The 19,631-nt window shown below is 35.0% G+C and overlaps 2 protein-coding genes and 1 long non-coding RNA gene across 5 annotated transcripts; 1 reads left to right on the top strand and 2 right to left on the bottom strand.

The window, feature by feature from the left end:
- The first annotated feature begins 1,542 nt into the window (after positions 1 to 1,542).
- On the top strand, positions 1,543 to 2,625 carry LOC141840161 (transcription factor MYB60-like). Its single transcript, XM_074728066.1, has 3 exons — positions 1,543 to 1,805; positions 1,876 to 2,005; positions 2,103 to 2,625. The coding sequence occupies exons 1-3, from the start codon at positions 1,673 to 1,675 to the stop codon at positions 2,623 to 2,625; spliced, it is 786 nt and encodes a 261-aa protein (XP_074584167.1). The 5' UTR covers positions 1,543 to 1,672.
- Positions 2,626 to 3,522: 897 nt separating this feature from the next.
- LOC141840162 (uncharacterized) lies at positions 3,523 to 8,473 on the bottom strand. Its single transcript, XR_012602727.1, has 4 exons — positions 8,068 to 8,473; positions 7,925 to 7,994; positions 5,704 to 5,839; positions 3,523 to 3,605 (listed from the first exon to the last, which is right to left on the bottom strand). It is a non-coding gene; the product is annotated as an uncharacterized LOC141840162 (long non-coding RNA).
- A 1,721-nt stretch (positions 8,474 to 10,194) lies between these two features.
- On the bottom strand, positions 10,195 to 18,406 carry LOC141839635 (ethanolamine-phosphate cytidylyltransferase-like). Of its 3 annotated transcripts, none has more exons than XM_074727429.1 (9): positions 17,765 to 18,404; positions 15,839 to 16,074; positions 14,798 to 14,976; positions 14,100 to 14,171; positions 12,771 to 12,838; positions 12,535 to 12,655; positions 11,156 to 11,221; positions 10,947 to 11,069; positions 10,195 to 10,532 (listed from the first exon to the last, which is right to left on the bottom strand). In XM_074727429.1, exons 1-9 carry the CDS (start codon positions 18,088 to 18,090, stop codon positions 10,461 to 10,463), a joined length of 1,263 nt encoding a protein of 420 aa, XP_074583530.1. In that variant the 5' UTR covers positions 18,091 to 18,404; the 3' UTR covers positions 10,195 to 10,460. The 3 variants fall into 3 exon arrangements, 2 of the variants coding, with proteins under 2 accessions (XP_074583530.1, XP_074583531.1); XM_074727430.1 differs by having other exon boundaries at positions 10,469 to 10,532; positions 10,925 to 11,069; positions 17,765 to 18,405; XR_012602709.1 differs by lacking the exon at positions 10,195 to 10,532 and having other exon boundaries at positions 12,357 to 12,655; positions 17,765 to 18,406.
- Between the last annotated feature and the right edge of the window lie 1,225 nt (positions 18,407 to 19,631).

Raw genomic sequence — 19,631 nt, 5'->3', positions numbered from 1 at the left:
ACATCCTATTTTCAATTAAAGTTAAATCAGTGCTCCATTTCTAATTAATTTTATTGATGGCTCCCATCCTTGGTAAAAAAGTCATCAAAGTGTTAATCCTGTACTATAGAATAATTTTATGGGCAAAATTGACACCCCACTTTTCAATTAAAGCCATATCAATATTGCGTATTTCTAATTAAAATCAAATAAGTACTTCATTTAACTTGAACTATCCAAAATATCCATGAGAAACTAATAATTAATTTCTATAATTATAAAAGTACAGAAGCTAATAATTAGCTTCTATAACTAACTTTTATAATTATAGAAACTAATAATTAATTTTTACATTGTCAATCATGATTAAATAATATTTATTTAAAAATATAATGAGTGTTATAGAATTTTCATCGTTTGTTTTATTTGTTGAAATATTATTTTAACTAAATTATTACTCAAAAAAATAAAATTATAATAATATAAAATCAAGCTAAATACTAACTCTATAATGTATAGAAGTCAGCATCTAATGTCTACAATTATAAAAGTTAGATACTACTTTCTAAAATGTGCATAAGCTAGCTTCTACAATTATAGAAGCTAGGGATTATAAGAGCATTTTAGATAGTTCAAGCCAAATGAGATATTCATTTAATTTTAATTAGAAATTAGATGTTTAAGTAAAATATAAATAATGGATGTTGTTTTAATTTTTACCTTAATTTTATTATTTAAAAAATTATTTAATCACATTGAATAATTTGAGAGAGTAGTTTACAACGTGGATGGCATGACTGGAGGTCATTCAAGTTGCATGAAGACGTATTTCAAGATAAACCATTTTTTAAATGAAAAACAATTGATTTTGACATAAATGTGGGGCTTAATTAGTTAAACTAAATAAAGAGGTCTAGCTATAAAAATTATACATTTTAAAAATTACAAATTAAATTAAATGAAAGCACACGTACCGATTCATCACTCATGTGTGCTTTGACTTTATATATGCAAAACAATTAATCGTACGTAATTTCGTTACAAAAACATGCATGTGAACCAATTATCATATTTTATTTTGCGTCTAATGAACTCACAGCTAGCATAAATGATAAACAACATGAACCTGATATGTAGATTCCACCCACAGCTTGAGCTTGTGAGGCAAGAAATAAATAAATAATTTGACAAGTCGAAGCTACACATGATATGAACTTTATAGATCAGCTTGTTTATAGAGGTAGCTTGGGTAGGGGACCTTGCAGCCAGAGATGAATGGAGAGACTACTGGTCCCTTGCAGCAACCAAAACGGCTCGTACTTAAAGACAGTAGTGCATGCTTGGGGTCAAGTACAGCTCTTCACTCTTCCAGTTGCTTTGATTGGAAGGCAACTGGTAAATTAAGCGAGTGCAGCAAAAGGCTAGGAATTAAAATCCAGTGTCGTGGACAATGTAAAGTTCTTGCATTAATTGGGAGGTCCTCTCGATCCAAAAAGAGGAGATCAGAAACGCAGACCTTGATGAATCATGTGATACTGCAAGCTGCTCTAGACTTTGCTTAAGAAAAAAGGTGGCAGCAGTAAATGAGTCAGAGGGGTAGATGATGCAGGTAAATGATTCCCAACTCAAGTCTTCCTATATAATCTTTCACTCACAGCTATTGAGCAAGCTAAGGTGGTCTGGATAGCTAGCCATGGGCAGGTCTCTGTGCTGCGATAAGCTTGGCATCAAGAAGGGTCCTTGGACTCCTGAAGAAGATATCGTACTCGTGTCCTACGTCCAGAAACATGGCCCTGGGAATTGGAGATCAGTTCCTGCAAACACTGGTGAGTTGCAGCAGGTTCAATTTCGTGCTTGAATTGTGCTCTTTGATTGCTCTGTGTTCTTGAATTCCAGGTTTGATGAGATGCAGCAAGAGTTGTAGGTTGAGATGGACTAATTATCTCCGACCGGGAATCAAGCGCGGAAATTTTACTCCACATGAAGAAGGATTGATCGTTCATCTTCAATCAATGCTCGGCAACAAGTAAATTTTTAGTCGATACATATATGCTTCTGAAACTCATTTACGAAGATGTCGATGCAAACAAAGCTCCATCCTTCACTAATATTTCTCACTGAAGGTGGGCGGCAATAGCTTCATACCTTCCGCAAAGAACCGACAACGATATCAAGAACTACTGGAACACTCACCTGAAGAAAAAGATCGGCAAGAATCAAGCAGAAGATGTGTGCCATGAGCTCGTATCGAGATACTGTAACACTGATCAAATTGGAAATCCTGATGTCTCTACTCTCCCTGCGTCGAACCTCAGCTCCACGACTTATGCTTCGAGCGCGGAGAACATCTCGAGGCTTCTCGTCGGGTGGACGAGGTCCTCTGGGAACCAAGTGAAGGTTGATCAAGGGAGTTGCCGTTCTGTTTTCAACCAAGAATTTACAACATGTACTCTTCCACTCAAGGAGCCGACAAGCTTTGCATTGCAGGAATCATCCTCAGAGGCCCCCTTCCCATTTCATGATGATGAAAATCTGAGACTGGAGACTGAACACCAACCTCTAACAGTGCTGGAGAACTGGCTTCTCGATGAGGCTGTAGGTCAGGTAGATATCGCGACCGGTCTTTGCCTAGATGGAATGTACTAATTGTTGCAGCCATGCTTGGATGCTACTAGCTGAAATTATGCAAGAAGTGTTCAAGTTTTGGCTCATGCCTCAAATGTAAAATAGCGAGCAGTGTTTAAGTTGCTGCATAATCACACAGACAAGCTTATGGTAATGTATTGATCACTAGTGGAATTTTCTTTTCGCAATTGCAATTTGCTAAAGCTTTCTCCGTTCAGATCATCAGAAACACAAAGATCTAAAGAAAAGGTAAAGATAAGTCTGACAATCATGACACCTCCCAAGCAGTTGGCCGACAGGTCAATGCCCCAAGCTGCAAGATGATCCGAGCTGATAGATTAAATTATAAATTATCAGAAATAGTTTTCCATGTTAACTAATATTCTTGGAATTGATTATTAGGAAATACTTACGTTAATATTTTACTAGTATAACATAGTGAAGAAGAAAACTCACACAGGCCAGAAATTGAACATCGCATTGAGCACAGATCATCAGTAGACTCATTTGACCCTGCAGGCTGGGAGAGCACTCGAACACTTCGCACTCGGGCTTGTTCTACAGCTGACAACACTCCGTGCGAGTGTCTGGTGCATTCTGTTCTCTGCAAGCTTGCTCAATGAGATCACACTTCCATTGCTCGCTGCAAAGGCTCAAGTGTCTCCACAACATCACTCATAAGAGGTCTTGCTTTGGGGTTGTGGTTCAAACACTGAGTACTGATCTTCCAGCTTGGGGTCAATTATTTGCAACAGCTTTTGCTTGTCGTTGAGCTTGGGACGAGCCCAATCAACCAAGCTCTGCTCCTTGATTGGGCGAGTCTTGTCCATGTATCGCCTGCTTGTCAAGAGCTCAAGAAGAACAACTCCAAAGCCATAAACATCACTCCTGGCTGTCAAGTGAAGGCATTTGTCTAAGCAGGCCATTGGGGATGATGCCAAGATATAAAGATGCAGCACATGGCATCACTGAAAGAGAGTGGCACAGCTGTCTCTGAAAGCCTTAAGGAATATTAAACCAGGTTCAGATAAAAGTTCATTGGCAAATAACAGTGAAGGGTATTTGTTTTATTGGTGAAGATAAGAAACTGAGGGAGAGATCGCAATAACATGAATACTCAAAGGTGAGGCTGATCAAAACCCAATAGAAGAAAAAAAATTAACAGAGAAACGAAAACAAACAAAATTTCAGCTGAGAAATTGCTTGTTAGAAACCTCCATAATAGAAATTTAGATTGCTTTTCCATGTGCACCCATGAATGAGAAGTCATTTGCACATCATACATACTTCTTTACCAAGTCAAGCCATCCTTAATGCAATATGTCAAACGGCAATATAAAGTATTTCAACAGATCGCAGATATAAGTCACAGTGAAAAAGTAGTATTTTGGAAAAGATAATGACTAAGAGGCATCAACTAACCTAATTTTATGAAGTAAAAAATTTCACTTCTTTGAATTACCAAAACAAATAAATGTACTAAGATTGCCATCCGAAAACTAGTAACGATTTGTTCTTAGTATTTGGCCCTATTTTCTCAAAATTCATTTCTTCTCATGTACTCTATCTACTAATCTTTCTGAATTCAGCATACTGAAAGTCCTAATTTTTGCTCATCCTACTTGCCTGAAAATTTCAGAATGTCTGAACTTTTGCAGCTTCTCTAAAAAATTGGGTTCTATCATAGAAGAAATAAATACACCATTCAACTAGTAGCCAAAGGATGACCATTGGTTCATGGGAGTTGGAAATGCAGCAATAGACAAATAAATATTATGGTGATCAGGGGGGTGCCAACAAGAACTCACACATATCTATGCTCAATTTTGGTAATTTCTAAGCAAATAATTAGTGAGACAAAACTTCGAGTGCTTCAGGATATTTTCAGTTTGTAGTGTAGTGTTTGACATATGGATGAAATAACCAAGGCCATATGACATGGATTTTTCAAATGCTTGGCAAGTTTTACAGCGTTACTTATTGGTCTACAATGCAATACTACCCCTCCTATTATCTAGATGATAGAATGAAAAATGACATGCATTATTATCGGAAGCCAGTGGCTTGCAACAGGCCCCAATCATTGGAGTGTTGGTAGATGCCAAAGACAATGTCCAGGAGCAGCACAAAGATTGTTTAAAAAGAATGCAGAGTCCTGATCGGGTAAACAAAAAAGTGGAATGCTTGTTTTGTGTTTTTGTCCACAATCATTTCAAGTGCATCCAAACATTTCTTTAGCAAACAAAATACAAACTCAAGTTTGTCAGTAACAATGTATTTCCTAACTTGTTCTAGCAAGTGGATCTATGGTTCCATATGGAAGTCATAGTTCAGTTGCTATATTATATTGTCATGCACAATCTAAACTCATTGTACAAGTATCATGCATTAACACATAACTAACCCATGTCCACCACTCTAAGTAGAAGGCGTAGTGTCAATTCCTGTCACCAATCATGGTCGTTTAGCTCAAACAAGTACTTCTAGTGTCAATAGTAGATTTGGCAGAGATGTTGGCCATGTTGGCCAGTGAGGTGCAGAATCTAGGTCGACGACAAAGAGCAGGATTCCTAGGTTATACTTTCCTTGTCTCCATATATTTTCTCAATTTCTTTAATTCATACAATAGAAGGGAAGCCTTGACACAACGGTAAAGTTGCTGCTGTGTGACTTTGTAGTCACGGATTCAAGTTGCAGAATTAACTTTTTACAATGCAAGGTAAGACTATATACAATAGACTCAATATAGTCCGACCTTTCCCCGGGACTAGCATTGATGGGAGCTTCGTGCACCGGGATGTCCTTTTTGTCCTTTAATTCATACAACACATCATCAATACTAATTAGATGTTGAAATCAATAATTTATTTATGATGAATACTGCTTATCTTGTTCAAGATTTTTTAGATATTTCACCATCTTAATATAAGGTAGGGACAATCTAGTCAGAAATTTAAAATTGAAAATAATCCACAAACACAAGTCCTTTTTTGCACATAAGGAAATTCAGGAACTAGCACTGAAGGATAATGGCTTGCAACTTCACTTCATACGAACAGAAGAAGCAAACAAAAAAAGGGAAATGTAAGAGCAGCATACTTCGAAGCAAGTTATTCTCAAGGCTTCCATGGAACATGAACTCATACACAAGCAACCTATGGTCATCTTCACGGCAGTATCCAATTAACTTCACTAGATTAGGATGACTCAATTGTCCAAGAAAATTAACCTCTGTCTGGAAACAAAATGGAAATTGAAATCAGGCGTGAAAAAAAACAGATAGACATTACAAATAAGTATGTTTTCTTTGTTGATAACTAGTACATAAGCCAACATCAGGTCCCCAACTTTCATATATATTGTGTAGGATACTAATTATGCTTTAGTTATGAAAAGAAAATTTTCACATTTGACATTAATGATCATCAATTAGTGTAAAACAATCAAGAATTTTTGTTGCCCTCATTGAAGAGAACTGTATGGCCAAGTTTTGCTAAGTTTTAGATATACAAGAATAAGTCAGGTGTTGGAGATCTCTACTCTTCTGTGAACCTACATACCTGCATACAATTAATGCAGATAAGGAATCAAATAATTTTAATGAAATTAAATTGTAGATAAATTGCAAATTGATTCATCCGTGATAAAAAGAAATAAATCGAAAAATATTCAAGATTGACACATCTACAATAATATAAATAAATTGAAAACTATTGACGCAAATGCAATAAATAAAAATAAATTGAAAAATATTCAAGATTGAAGGATCTACGATAAATTAGAGATTTGATTCGTTCGTTATTTGGTAATATTTTCTATTTAGGCAATAAATAGGAAATGATAATCTCTACTAAATTATCTTATTTTCTTTATCTAGAATATTATTTTTATATTTGTTATTGACCCAAGTCTATAAAAGGAGTCCAAAATCAAGTAATTTAATATAATTTCCAATTTGACTTCTTTGTGTGAGAGTTTTCCCTATTGAGGTTATTTCCTTATTTGTTTCATTAATTTTGTTCCTAGTTCCTGGGTGGTTCGACAATTCAAATTTGGTGTTGCACAAACAATATGTCATGCCTTGCACGAGCTAAGCTTATCGTGACGCTAACTTCACTCACCGTGCGTGAACTACAATAAAATCTAACTAAACCAACTAAATACATACCTTTAAATAAACTCCACCATTACTATGCATCAAAACTCAACCAATAACCTAGAGGTCAAAAACTTTAGAAGTGAGCAAAAAAATACAAAGTGGGTATAAGAAAGAAATGCATGATATAAAAAAACATATCTCATAATTGAATACAAGGAACAATAATTAATAATTAATCAAGATCTTTATTTTCAACCAATTTAAGAATATTAATGTTTTATCATAAATTTCACTTAAATTAGCTCTTAGACAAATTAATTACTCCATGTGGTAAACAACTTGCAATTTGCCTAGTAAAGAATGCATCGTATATACATATGGATGAATGAACTGCAATCCATCTAGAACGAAGTGTCATGATCATGTGTGAATATATAGAATGAACAACCTGCAATCCACTCGATAAAGATATATCATATATATATGAAGTGAACGACCTGCAATCCACCTAATACGAAATACATCATGTGTATGCATATATGCATACATATATAGGGTGAACGATCCGTATTCCACACAAATGCATCTCACATAAAATAAGGTGAACAACTCGAAATCCACCTAGTGAGAAAAACCATCTCTTATAAAATGGTCGAAGCCTATACACATGCAAAAAGACACAAGGGCCCTTTTTAGGTGCGGAGAGAATGCTCTATAACATAAGTTATTCATTTTATTTATTTATTTCAATATAATAAGTCACACAACTCCTTTTGAGAGCAGAGGTAAAGCTCTATAATGTATGTGTTACATTTATTATCTCATCAATTTAATATCAATTATAACATAGTCTCTTTTAAAGTGAGGAGCCGAAGCATTAAGTACACATGTTACACCCATTATCTCTTTAATCAATATCAATGATAACGCAACTCTTTTCAAAGCGTGGAACTGAATTTTGATAATATAATTTACCTATTAATTTATTAGTTATATTAATTATTTAATTTACCATAATTTCTCGAAGGAAAATAAACAATTAGATATACAACTGTGAGTATAAGAGGACAAGCAATATGAGTAGGAGAAAATTATCAAGCAACAAGAGTAGGAATAGGATCATGTAAAGAATTCTTCTCTAACAACTTCATAATTATATCTACTTTCACAAACTTAATCATGCACAAGGTAAATATAATGAAACAAGCAAGAGAAACTCACCTCAAAAGAAGAAATCTATTTTGCATTGCACATCCACATGATACCCCTTTATGATCATCCACAACTCAATCTATAAAACATGTATCATAATAAATGTAGAGTATGATCATTGAATATTTACAAAACTAAGATAAAAAACTTACCATTTGCCCAAACTTCAAAGTAGGGACAATCAGAAACTTGATCAACTTTGTCCAATCCCAACGACTCTCCGTAAAGAGTTTAAGAATAAAAAGTTGTTGCTGAAAGTTGTCAATCAAACACCATCTTTAAGCAATCAGAAATTCATAATCATTTTAGCCTTGGTTTTAAAAACATTATCACATTTTCCACACTTAAAATGATTATCTCTATTATAACAATTTTTATTATGGATTTTGTGAACTTTTTTAAAAAATACATTATATAACTCAGAGTCTTATTTACACAAGAAAGCATAAAACTTTTCCATAGCTATCATAGAGGAGAGGAGGATTCTTTGTCTTCATTATTAATTCAAAAATAATAGAATTTTTAATAATATCAACGTGAGAATAATATGAAAAGGAAATTTTTACTATATTTATAAGGTGATTCTTAATTTTTTTTGATGAAAAGGGACAATTTTCATGCACATAATAAAGATGAAATGAGGAACATAATTTCATTTTCATTGTGTGCAATAATGAAAATTATCTCTTTTCATCAAAAAAGAATTAAGAATCACCTCATAAATATAATACAAATGTACTTTTCATGTTGTTTTCATATTGATAATATTAAAAATTCTATTATTTTTGGATTAACAATGAAGACAAAGAATCCTCCTCCCCTCTATGATAACTATGGAGAAGTTTTATGCTTATCTTGTGTGAATAAGACTCCTAGTTACACAATATATTTTTCAAAAAAGATCACAAAATCTATAACAAAAATTGTCATAATAGATATTATCATTATAAGTGTAAAAATACGATAATGTTTTCAAAACGAAAGCTAAAATGGTTATAAAACTCTGATTGCTTAAGGATGGTGTTTGATTGACAACTTTTGGCAACAACTTCTCATTCTTAAACTCTTGGTAATTGCCTCAAGCTCAAACAACATGAACGCAATCACATCAGTGCATATTGCAATATTTCTTGAATCCTCAAAATGTCAGGAGTTACTGACATCCGAGTTGGAACATTTGGAGTTGCTGAACTGCACTAACAAGATTCCAAATTGGTAAACTTGGCAACTTAAATAAAATTTTTCATCATTTTCTGATAACTAGGCTGGTGTTTTGAGAATTAAATAACATCCAGAAGAGGCGTTGTGGCACTGCCGCCTCTAACAGTCCCACAGCATAAATAAAAGAAAAACTCGGAAGCAAGCAAGATCCCTAAATGTCGCATCCTGAAATATACTAGATTGCAGAAACAAACTGTTCTCTGTGAAAACTTGGACTTAGGCAACGAGTAGATTGCTTCTCCAAGTTCATAATGAAACAAGGACCAACAGAACATAATGTAACAAAAAGAAATGCCGAAAGTTTATCGAAATCCTACCTGTAATGAACAAGAAAGACAAAGACAAATGGGAAGATTGACTCCTGCAAATTGGCATTAAAATGAAGGAAAGATCAAATCTCAGTCCACGAGGCCGATTCGTCAGCGAGATCCAAAATTTTACCAAAAACATCAAGATTAGACCTAAACAACAATCCCAGGAAAAACCCTAGAGAAAAAAAAAGAGCAAGCATACGCGGTGCCCTCTCCGAACAATCCTACCACATTCAGGATCAAGCAAGCCCAAGGCGAAGAAACAAAAGGAGAAAAATTGGGGCTAAAGGAAAGCAAAAGATGTCACCTTGCGCGTGCGCGCCGGCGACGGCATTCTCCTCCCTAGTTCCGCAGTACATGTAGATGACGTGCACATGGACACGTGTATAATGACTTCTTGATAAAAATTTATGGACGAGATAAATTTCTTACGATTTTTAGGAAATATTTAAAAATTAAGCATTAAATTAATTAAAACTAAGTTCATTGCCAGTTATAAAATATTAGAACATTTAGAATAAATATAAGAACAGTGAGACTTAAAATTTCATTACTCCTATTTACGTGAGACTCTGTAAGCCGTTCCTTAAGAACAGTGTGAGACTATTTATTAGTTAACAAATAACCATTTATTATTAGGCTAGTTCAGTTTGTCTCTTGGGATTTTCCTTTGATCTAAACCAACCAAAATTATATTAGATCTTGGCTACTGAATTGTAAAACACAAGAACTATACAAATCAATGCGTATATAAATATATAATAAATAATGTTCATCACAAAACAAAAGCTCAAATAGCAAATCTAATTGCTAATGGAAGAATATATGTAGGCAAATCAAATCAAGGACTTGAACGATCTGCTTATGAAGCTGCATATTGACCTGAACAATATGAAACAAACAAAACTTGAGCTGATGGTGGGCCTGCTCGATATTGCAGTAGCTGCCTCTGCAGGAGTTAGCAATGCGACAATTCTGAAATCACTTTTTCTAGTAAACCTTGTTTATTTGAGTTAGTCTCCTGAAACATAGCTCTTGTTCTCGTAATACTTCTTTTCACTCACTTCTTTCTTCTCATTTCTTTTCTGCATGACGAAAATGTACACTTAGCAGGGCATCATAAATCCATCAAACAGAGAGTAAAACATGGCTTATTAGTCTTGCGGAATCGAATGTTTGAGCAAAATCCAAAAGAGTAGACTAAAGCCACAAGCAATTGTCTAAAGCTGGAAATGATGAAATACTTGTAACAATGTAAGAAGGATGGGCAGTTTAACAAGCATAAGCATTTAGGCTTGTAGGATAAATTGCTTACAGTGTGATTTGTTATACTGCTATATAATACGACTATGGAGCAAATGGCACCAATTCAATTGCTCCAATTGAAGATAATGTTTAAGAATCCTTTAGAATATGATAAACAAAGCTGATATGATAGGATGATGATAAAAAAAAACAATACTTGTAATATGATAACCTCAAAAGCAATTTGAACATGCCTGATATGCTTCATGGTTAGAAACAATCCTCTTTATGATTGTACTAGTTGTGATGTCCAAAGGGCTCTGTAGTTGCTTGTAAATTCCCATAGCCATGGGAATGGCATATGGATTTGAATCCTCCTATGGACAGTCAGACAAAATATAGTGTCAATAGTCCTGCTATCAATATTCTAGTGGTACTATAACATCCAACATCATAGCAGTACCTTTAAGAAATCCATATTTTCAGCTATAGTTCCATGAACAACCAATGAGATATTAAATGTGGTAATCTGTAGATACACAGAAAAAGGGTCAGCTTAATCTATAGCAGATACCACCACAAATGAATGAATGGAGCAAATAAATGGCCAACACTTATACAAGCATCCATATAACAAAATAATAATCAATACATAATTAATACCACAGCCTTCATGTTCATGAGCCTATTCTCAGAACCACTCAAAGAAAGTGTGATTTCAAGATTCAGAAATTGTATCTGCCGGAATAGAAGTTATCTAAATACTTAAAAGTTGTATGCAAATGCCAATAGTCGGCGATCCTAACATACACGCCCAGCATTCTGATTCATTTTGGCTTTCGAAATGGGTATGAAAATATCAAGAAGCAGCTGTTTCATCAGGTTTTCTAAATTAGGAACCATAGATCATCTATGTTAATATACATTCATCAAAATTCCAACAAGAATACATAAGCTGGGATATGAACAAACTTCACAAAGAACATCCTCCAACTGAACTTTGAGAGATAAAACAACAAGAAATGTGATTATCAATGCTAATCCATGTCTTTTGTCAGGGTAAATGCTTCAAATCACACAAACTGGGGCATATTGCCAAATTCATAAACTAATTTTAAGTACATTTGCATTTATGAACTTTGTCAAATTGATCAGATTATTAACACTCCAAAATTAAATAGAGGGATGCTGATGGGAAATTGTCTAGGATGTTCAGTCACCACTTTTATTAATAAATAAATAGATAAAATTCCTTTGCAACTCCCTCTACTATGTCTTCTATTTTTTTCCCCTCCCCCTCTATCTCGTTACAGGCATTTCATCAAAGCCGCTACTGCCAGTTACAGGTCACAGGAGGTGGAGAAAGTGACCAGTGACCTTTGTAACATGCGCTACATAGAAGTGCGACCTTTATGATAGCAACTCTAATGGCAATGCCTCCAATGAAAGTAGTGTAGAGGAATAACAAAACAGAGAGAGGGAAAGGGGAAAATGAAGAATATTAAATGTTGTTATTATTTTTGATAGTCAAATGCTGAATAGGTGTCTCAGATTTATTGTCGCCATGAGTCAATTTAATTTCCAGAGTAATTAGAATTGCTCACTTATGAAGTTCTAGTGCACTGAAAAAGTTGGTGTATGAGATAGCAAGACCCAAGACTTACGTATGATTTGAGGCATTGACCCTTCATTTATTCAGTCTATAACCATACAGGTGAAGAAACATTAGGTCAGCCTCTTCATACAACCGAACCAAGGCTATGATTAAGAAGATCAATTTTTGTTAGTGGCCTCTATTCGAAAGAGCGTAGGTTAGACACAAGAAGTTTAATAAGCACCAACCATATCCTTTGAAACTTCCCAAGGTGCACCAATTATTACTTCATCTACATAACGACATGCCAAAACACTCAAGCTTCTCTCATGGAGATTCATTATTGGACGATGGAGTCCTTGAGTGGCACTGCACATGAAAAATATATACAATAAGTGAATCATTTCTCTGGCCAACTTTCACAATTAATAATGAAACAAAAAAGTGTTCAATAAAAAAAAAGCCTGAAATTGAGTAAAGCAACCTGATTGTTTGATCTGTGTGAATTCCTACAAGAAGGAAGTCTCCAAGTTCTCGAGCAAGTCGAAGTATCTGCACAAGAAGTCAATAGTCAAGCAATGTTATACCATATGCTAGTCACAAAAAGAAAGGCTTAGAAATAAAGCAATAAAGATATTTGTTAACAAGTAACTCAAATGGAAAAGGAAAATGCTGTAATGCTTCCCAGTGCATTAGCTGGATGTATGACCTTTTGGTATGACTGAAAGTTATTATTAGACGTTAATTCAAAGTCCAATGCAAAATAATAGGCTTGACTACACTAGAACCATAATCGCAACAAGGAAACATTTTCTATCTACAACATGAAACAGCAGAGAAACAATTTAAATTGTTGAGAAATTAAAATTTGACCCTCAATTGTTAGATCTTACAACAAGATATTCATACCAATACCCAAACAAGACTGATGACATTAAGATGCAATCTTGAGAAGGGAAGTGGACAAGAGATAACCCCAGCCTCCCCCTTGTCCATGGAGCACTGCATCGAAATCTGGCACATGATTAATCTAGGCTGGTGTTTCAGCCTTCGAACACTAGAAATATTCATAGGGGTGGCAACAGAGCAGGGTTTTTTGGGTACTCATAACTACACAGCCTGTGTTATTGTGTTTGGGTTGTCACTATGCAGGTATAGGATATGTTCTTCTATACTGGCTACTGCAATCACCACACTTGTCACCTCGGCCAACGTTTTTGGGATATTTCTTCTCTCTTCTTGTTTCATCTTATTTAATCAAGCAAATGAGAAATGAAGACCACCTCATGGATTCAACAGTAAGGAATGAGGTCCACACTCTTTGGTCTTCTCATATACTAATTATATCCATAGTAGCTTTTTTAATTGCAGCATTTTTTCCCACTTGTCCATAGCTACTATCACAATACCTTCTCCTTGTTGCATCTATAATATATGTTTCATCATATTTTATTTGTTTAACCATGGTTTGTAATTTATGTTTAGCATTGTTTATTAGTTCACATATAACTTCATTAAACCAATACTTATACATTTGTTTCAAATATAGAAGTTGATTCAAAGCACATCTTAAGATTGTTAATCATGGTACAAAGGGACTATTCTAAATCCAAGCAAGCCCAAGAATCTAAATGATGCAACACCTAATGATGAGCTCTAACTATCCTTATGTTGATAATGCAGTGAACTTGTTTTTTCATAGTTTAATAGAACAAATTTCTCAGAAGTCTAATATGCCTTCAAATGTCATGTATAGCAAACGAGTCATACAATTACCACAGAATAAACAGGGGGAAAAGGAAGTAGATCACACCTCCACATGTCCAGCATGGAATAAATCAAATGCACCATCTATGTAAATTATACGAGCATTGGGACCTGGACCCTGAATAATAAATGGGAAAAAAACTAGGTAAGGATAAATACCATGATTATACTTGAAACCAAAATTTAAAAAAATAATTAAAATTGCAAAGTCAGTATGGCACAATATTTGTGCACTATATGCGCCACAGTAACATAGAGGAAATCTTTAGATAAACTACTGCACTTAACTTTACTCAGGATTTAGAATGATTAAATTAAAAAAAAACAATTTCCTGTGCTAAGAATACAGGCACAAGAACCTGCTGACCAGTATAGCACAGCTGTCTGTTTAATGATTGTTAATTTCTATCTCCCAGGAGAACACAATGTCTAAAAACATAAAACAAGATTGTATGTCACACACTGCAAGAGGCAATGATATAATTGACAAAGCTCAGCTACAACAAGGAACATTGTTATTCTTCAGGATTAAGGATGACAGTATTGGAAAAGACAATTAGGTGATATATTACTAGTAACAATCTGCAAACATAACTTTTTTGCCAAACACTGACCAAATCTCAAATTATTCTTGTAGCATCAATGAGAAAAATAATGTCAAGTATCACAAAAATGAATTTTCGAGTGGGAATATGCCAACGACAATTACTAGCATTTAACTTGGAAAAGGCTCTGGCATTATACCTTGCCATTAGAAAATTGCACTATTCGCCGAGATGTTGGCAAAAAATGGGATATCCGAGTTCCTGTAGCAGATCCTGCAACATCAACTTTCTGGTTGTGCCCATGACTGAACTGTCTTTGCAAAGAAGAATGATTACTACCACCCAGGGATCTCTCCCTTACACAAAGTAGCATGCGACCTGTATATGTCGATTTCAATAGGGATTAGGGACCACAGTATATATTCAAATATGTTAAGGGATCAGTTAAGTTTAATGGACTCTAGAACAAAAGAAGCTTAAACCTTGATACATAAGAAAAATGAATAACATTATATAGCTATAGAATCAGTGGTATATGAAAAAAAAAACAATATTTAGCCTACTATATAGATCTACAAATTTAAAGATTGAAAAAAATAAAAAAAAGTAGTGACAGTGATAAGCCATATATGCCTCAAACTTGCAGAATGCAAAACGCAGATCTATGTTGCCAACAGGTGACTTACCTAAGGCAGAAAGATCTTCCACATGAATTTTGTTGCTGTAAGGTATGCATTATGCTAAAACTGAACATGAAGATCATGTAGCAAATATTGAAAGCAGAATTGAATCAAATTCACAAGAAATGTTCAAGATCAATTTATAAATTTCAAAATCTAACAAATGTTGATTAGAAAATTGAACACCTGCCAATGATGAATCTGTTGAGAGCATCAAAATATAGATTTTATCTTCTGTAGCAAGATTATGCTTGAATATGTTGTCACTTGTCACTAAATAATCAAATCAAACTTAACATGATATTGTTGCAAGAGTTCCAGTCTATGAATCCTACCTATCCAGCAAAAGATGAATGACCTAAGACAGTTAAATATATGGTTTTTCAATTGAGTTGTCCGCCAACACATGAGGGAAATTTACAAATATAATAACTAATTGCAAAACTAGAGCATCTGTATCAAACTGAATGCGTTCAAATAGATGAAACAGATACTGTTCAGGTCACATAAAGGGCTATAATTAAAAAGACAAATGAAAAAACAAAGGGCAGAATCAATACCAACAATATCAGTGCTAGATACTCCTTCAGTTCTTTTGATTTGTTTATATCGACCAGCCTTTTTGGCCAGAGCATATGCATCAGTACCATCTGGTAGCAGACAAGGATCATCCCCATGGATAATATAATCTATCTGATATTCAGTAAATAACTTTTTCATGAATTCTTCAGTTATAGCATAGGGAGCATCATGAATGACCTCATCAACCCACTTCACTGCACGTACCATAATCATCCTACCAAAATACGAAATATGAAAGAATTACAGAAATGGCAATGCTTAGATCTTTGTGCGATCATGAACTGCAACTTTGTTTACAAGGTAAACCAATGTCACTGAAACTAACAAAATTGGTGTGATATAAACTTTTACATTGACATATAAAAAGTTATCCTTATTTGACCAATCCAGGTAATTTGACAGTTAAGAAAGAAGACCAAGGAAAGGAAAGAGAAAAGTGGGGCAACTGAAGCAAATGACAAGAAAAAAAATGGAGGGGAATAAGTATAAATGAGAATGCAATGAGTTTGAGATAAGATGTAAAGTGATTGCAACAAGATACAATGTAGCATCTTAAACTTTTTAATTAATAATTGGTATAGTAGCACGGCTTATATGCTAGCCCTAAACTCAGGAAAGAGAGCACACGATAGGCAGCCATCATTTTTTCCTTCTTTTTCAATCAATTTGTGGGAAAATCAAGGGATCATCGATACCATCACAATCATATCTAACATCAGATACATATCAATTTTCTAACCTAGACGGGAGATGCAAAACTGTCTTTGAGAAACTGAAAAAAAAAAGTGGGAAAAAATTTTAGGTAAAAAAATTTCTTTCACCAGCTAAAGTTCATCTGCTTTTTTAAAATGTCCCCTAGAGTTTTGATATTGTCAGAATGCTCCCAAAAAGTTGAAATTATGTGGTATCATTTTATTGGAGCTGAAAACTACATTATCCCATCAAGTATATTAATAGTGTTGTGATTCTATGGTAACATTGTAGGACTTTTCAGAGATTTGGGGGTATTTTGATGATCTTAAAACTCTAAGGTCATTGTGAAAAAGTAGGTAAACCTTGGGAGGTGACATGAAATTTGCCCAAAACTTTAATTAACATGAAGAACTAAAATAATTGACATGTCATAAAAAAGGCAGAATTAACTGAAATGGTAGCCATAACTCTGCTCTTACTTGTTTGAAAATTTGAGATATAATTTTAGTAATATCAACCTTAACAAAAGAAGATTAATAGCTTCATGATAGTTAAAGAGGTAATTCATGTTAGGTAGTGACAGTTGAGGACATCAAAACACCAAAATCTCATATTAAACATCCATAAAATAGAATCTGGAGAATTTGAGCGATGAATCTCATGAAAAAGAAATATAGTATAGAGTCTATAGACAACTAGAAATTTCCAGGAAGCATTACTAACTGAAAGGCCAAGAGATGGTAGTAAAAAGTAATTGGCAATTTTCAAGTGCTCAAACAAAATGGTTTTTCTTTCTGATTCTTTAGGACGAACCTGTGAGCGAGCACAACAGTCCAAAAAAAAAAAAAAGAATTGTATTTCAGTTTTCAACCATAAAAGAGAAGGAAGTAGTCATCTTAATAGGCTTTAATCACGGTTATTAATATCGAGGCAAAAAAATCAGACGATAACCAAGCAATGGTGATCAGTGGCCGAAGGACGCAATAGGCTCGGATTACGAATTACTGTTTAGAGTCATTAATCTAAGGTTTAGGGATGATGGGGAGAAACATTCAGGTAGCGTAGCGAAACCAAGACTACGAGAAGATGAAATTTTACCAATTAATTGACTAAAAAGACAATAAAACCGTGTGATTGCTACATTTTTTTTTTTTTTTAAAGTCCTATACTCCATATCTCAGGTGACCCTTAATAAGATGCCAAATGCCTACCTTTCATGGAGAGGAGTGACAGGCGGCCCCTTATTCGCCTTGATCTCGTCATCACTCACCACTCCAACAACGAGCTGGTCTCCGAGTGCCCTAGCCTGGCGCAGGGCATTGCAGTGGCCGTAGTGCATCATGTCGAAGCACCCGTCCATATAGACCCTGACGGGACGCTTCCTCCTGCGGCGGATCCCGGGGAGCCGCACACCGGGGAGAAACGACTGGAGGCGGATGGAGAGGAAGGAGAGAGCGAGGAAGAGACCCCCTACAAGGCAACCCACAGCGAAGCTGGGGTTTCCAAGGACCTCCACTGCGCACGCTCCGGATCCCATCAATATGAGCAAGAGGGATGGATCTAAGCTTGAACCTAGGGTTTCAAGTGGTCAGGAACCGTCGTCGGAGCTCCACCAGCTGCCGCCAGAGACCGGGAGGAGGCGGATGCTTTATATATAGGCGCGAAAGATGCGGCTTATTCCTCGATTCTCGGTGTGCGTGAACGACGATGATACAGGGAATCCGGCGAGAGATGGTTCGAGAAAGCAGGAGGTGATGAAGGCGTGATGGATCAAATGGTGACCGTCGGATGGATGGACGGAATCGCCACCTGCCACCGTCGTTCTATCGCGAGGCGGTTATTGAGAATCCGATGAGGGTAGCAACTGCCAACTGGCAACTAGGTCTAGGTGGCTTCTTCGAATTGGATTCTTTTATTAATTTTTCATTTATTTTTACACGAAACTCTTGTTATTTTCCTTCGCGTCTCACCAAAAAGATAAACATATTATTTTTTTATTAAAAAAATAATAAATCAAAAGTGCAGTCGCCAAAAAAATATAATAATTTCAGCACATCTTTTTACACGTTCAGACACAAAAGACCGCGTGCGTGCATGCATGCATGCATGACCGACAGCGTACGCAATATAAAAATCTTCAAATCTTTATGGCTGATAATTTTCCAGGTATTATATGTTTGTTAAATATCAGATAAAATAATAAAATTTTCAACTTCTAAGAAGCATCTGAAAAATATATAATTTTACAATCTGAAATGAAAATTTTCTCTATCTATTTTAATTATGCCTTTGTGGGTTGTTGTATCTGTCAGATAAGCTGCACGAGATATGTCATAAGCAAATTAATATTGACTTTGTTCTTATTTATTTAGTTCTTTTCGTGAAGCCAAAGCCACTTTGATATTTATACCAGCCAGTAACTTTCTTAATTTACAAGCTAAAAGAAATTCTTTGTAATGAAAGAAATTTAAAATATCTTTGAAAGAAATATTTACCTCGGAGAAAAGAATTTTTAAGCTTATAATATAAGTTTCAATGTCATGTGTCGTTCATTTATTTACTGACGAACAGTGATCCAACAACAAACATTCATATATATCTCTAAACAAAACCATATCCGATACCTCATGACAGCACTGCTATAATGGACCTTATTTAATCATTTTATGTTAATCATGGCTGATTTAGCATGATACAAACGATCCGGAAATCGTGGAGCAATAGATTTTTCAATTTGTGAAGATCAAATCTTAGCTGTGACGGGTGTTTACTTGGAAGAATAGGAGGAGAAAAGGAGGACAGAGAGATGTAATTAAATCATATAAATAAAGTATTTAAAATCATTGATTGGTGTGATAATTAGTATTTTCTCGAGTTATGTTTACTTGAAACGGGACAACAGAGCTCCCTCTTGGTCGATTCCGAACCAAAGCATCATCGAGTTTCCATCCACAACCCTGCCTTTCTTTTCGGTGGTATCGGTCATTGTCGTCGCTGCTGTATGGTGAGTAGTATCTTAAGTGAACTGAGCAAAGTAATTCTGATCTCCAGTAAAGAAACAAATGATCCTTCTATCTA

This window comes from Curcuma longa, chromosome 11 (genome assembly GCF_044706935.1).
Source record: "Curcuma longa cultivar G26 ecotype Majalengka, Jawa Barat chromosome 11, ITB_CL_G26_1.1, whole genome shotgun sequence".
NCBI classification, from domain to species: domain Eukaryota; kingdom Viridiplantae; phylum Streptophyta; class Magnoliopsida; order Zingiberales; family Zingiberaceae; genus Curcuma; species Curcuma longa.
Note: the sequence above shows the minus strand (reverse complement) of the source record. Positions and strands in the feature narration are given on the sequence as shown.

Bases quoted from the DNA above. Each gene is read 5' to 3' on its own strand.
- LOC141840161 (XM_074728066.1), top strand. From the start codon at position 1,673: ATGGGCAGGTCTCTGTGCTGCGATAAGCTTGGCATCAAGAAGGGTCCT. The intron at 1,806-1,875 runs GTGAGTTGCAGC...CTTGAATTCCAG, and splicing joins ATCAGTTCCTGCAAACACTG to GTTTGATGAGATGCAGCAAG. The intron at 2,006-2,102 runs GTAAATTTTTAG...TTCTCACTGAAG, and splicing joins CAATCAATGCTCGGCAACAA to GTGGGCGGCAATAGCTTCAT.
- LOC141839635 (XM_074727429.1), bottom strand. From the start codon at position 18,090: ATGGGATCCGGAGCGTGCGCAGTGGAGGTCCTTGGAAACCCCAGCTTC. The intron at 12,656-12,770 runs GTTGCTTTACTC...TTTCATGTGCAG, and splicing joins CACACAGATCAAACAATCAG to TGCCACTCAAGGACTCCATC. The intron at 11,070-11,155 runs GTACTGCTATGA...GACTGTCCATAG, and splicing joins AAAATATGGATTTCTTAAAG to GAGGATTCAAATCCATATGC.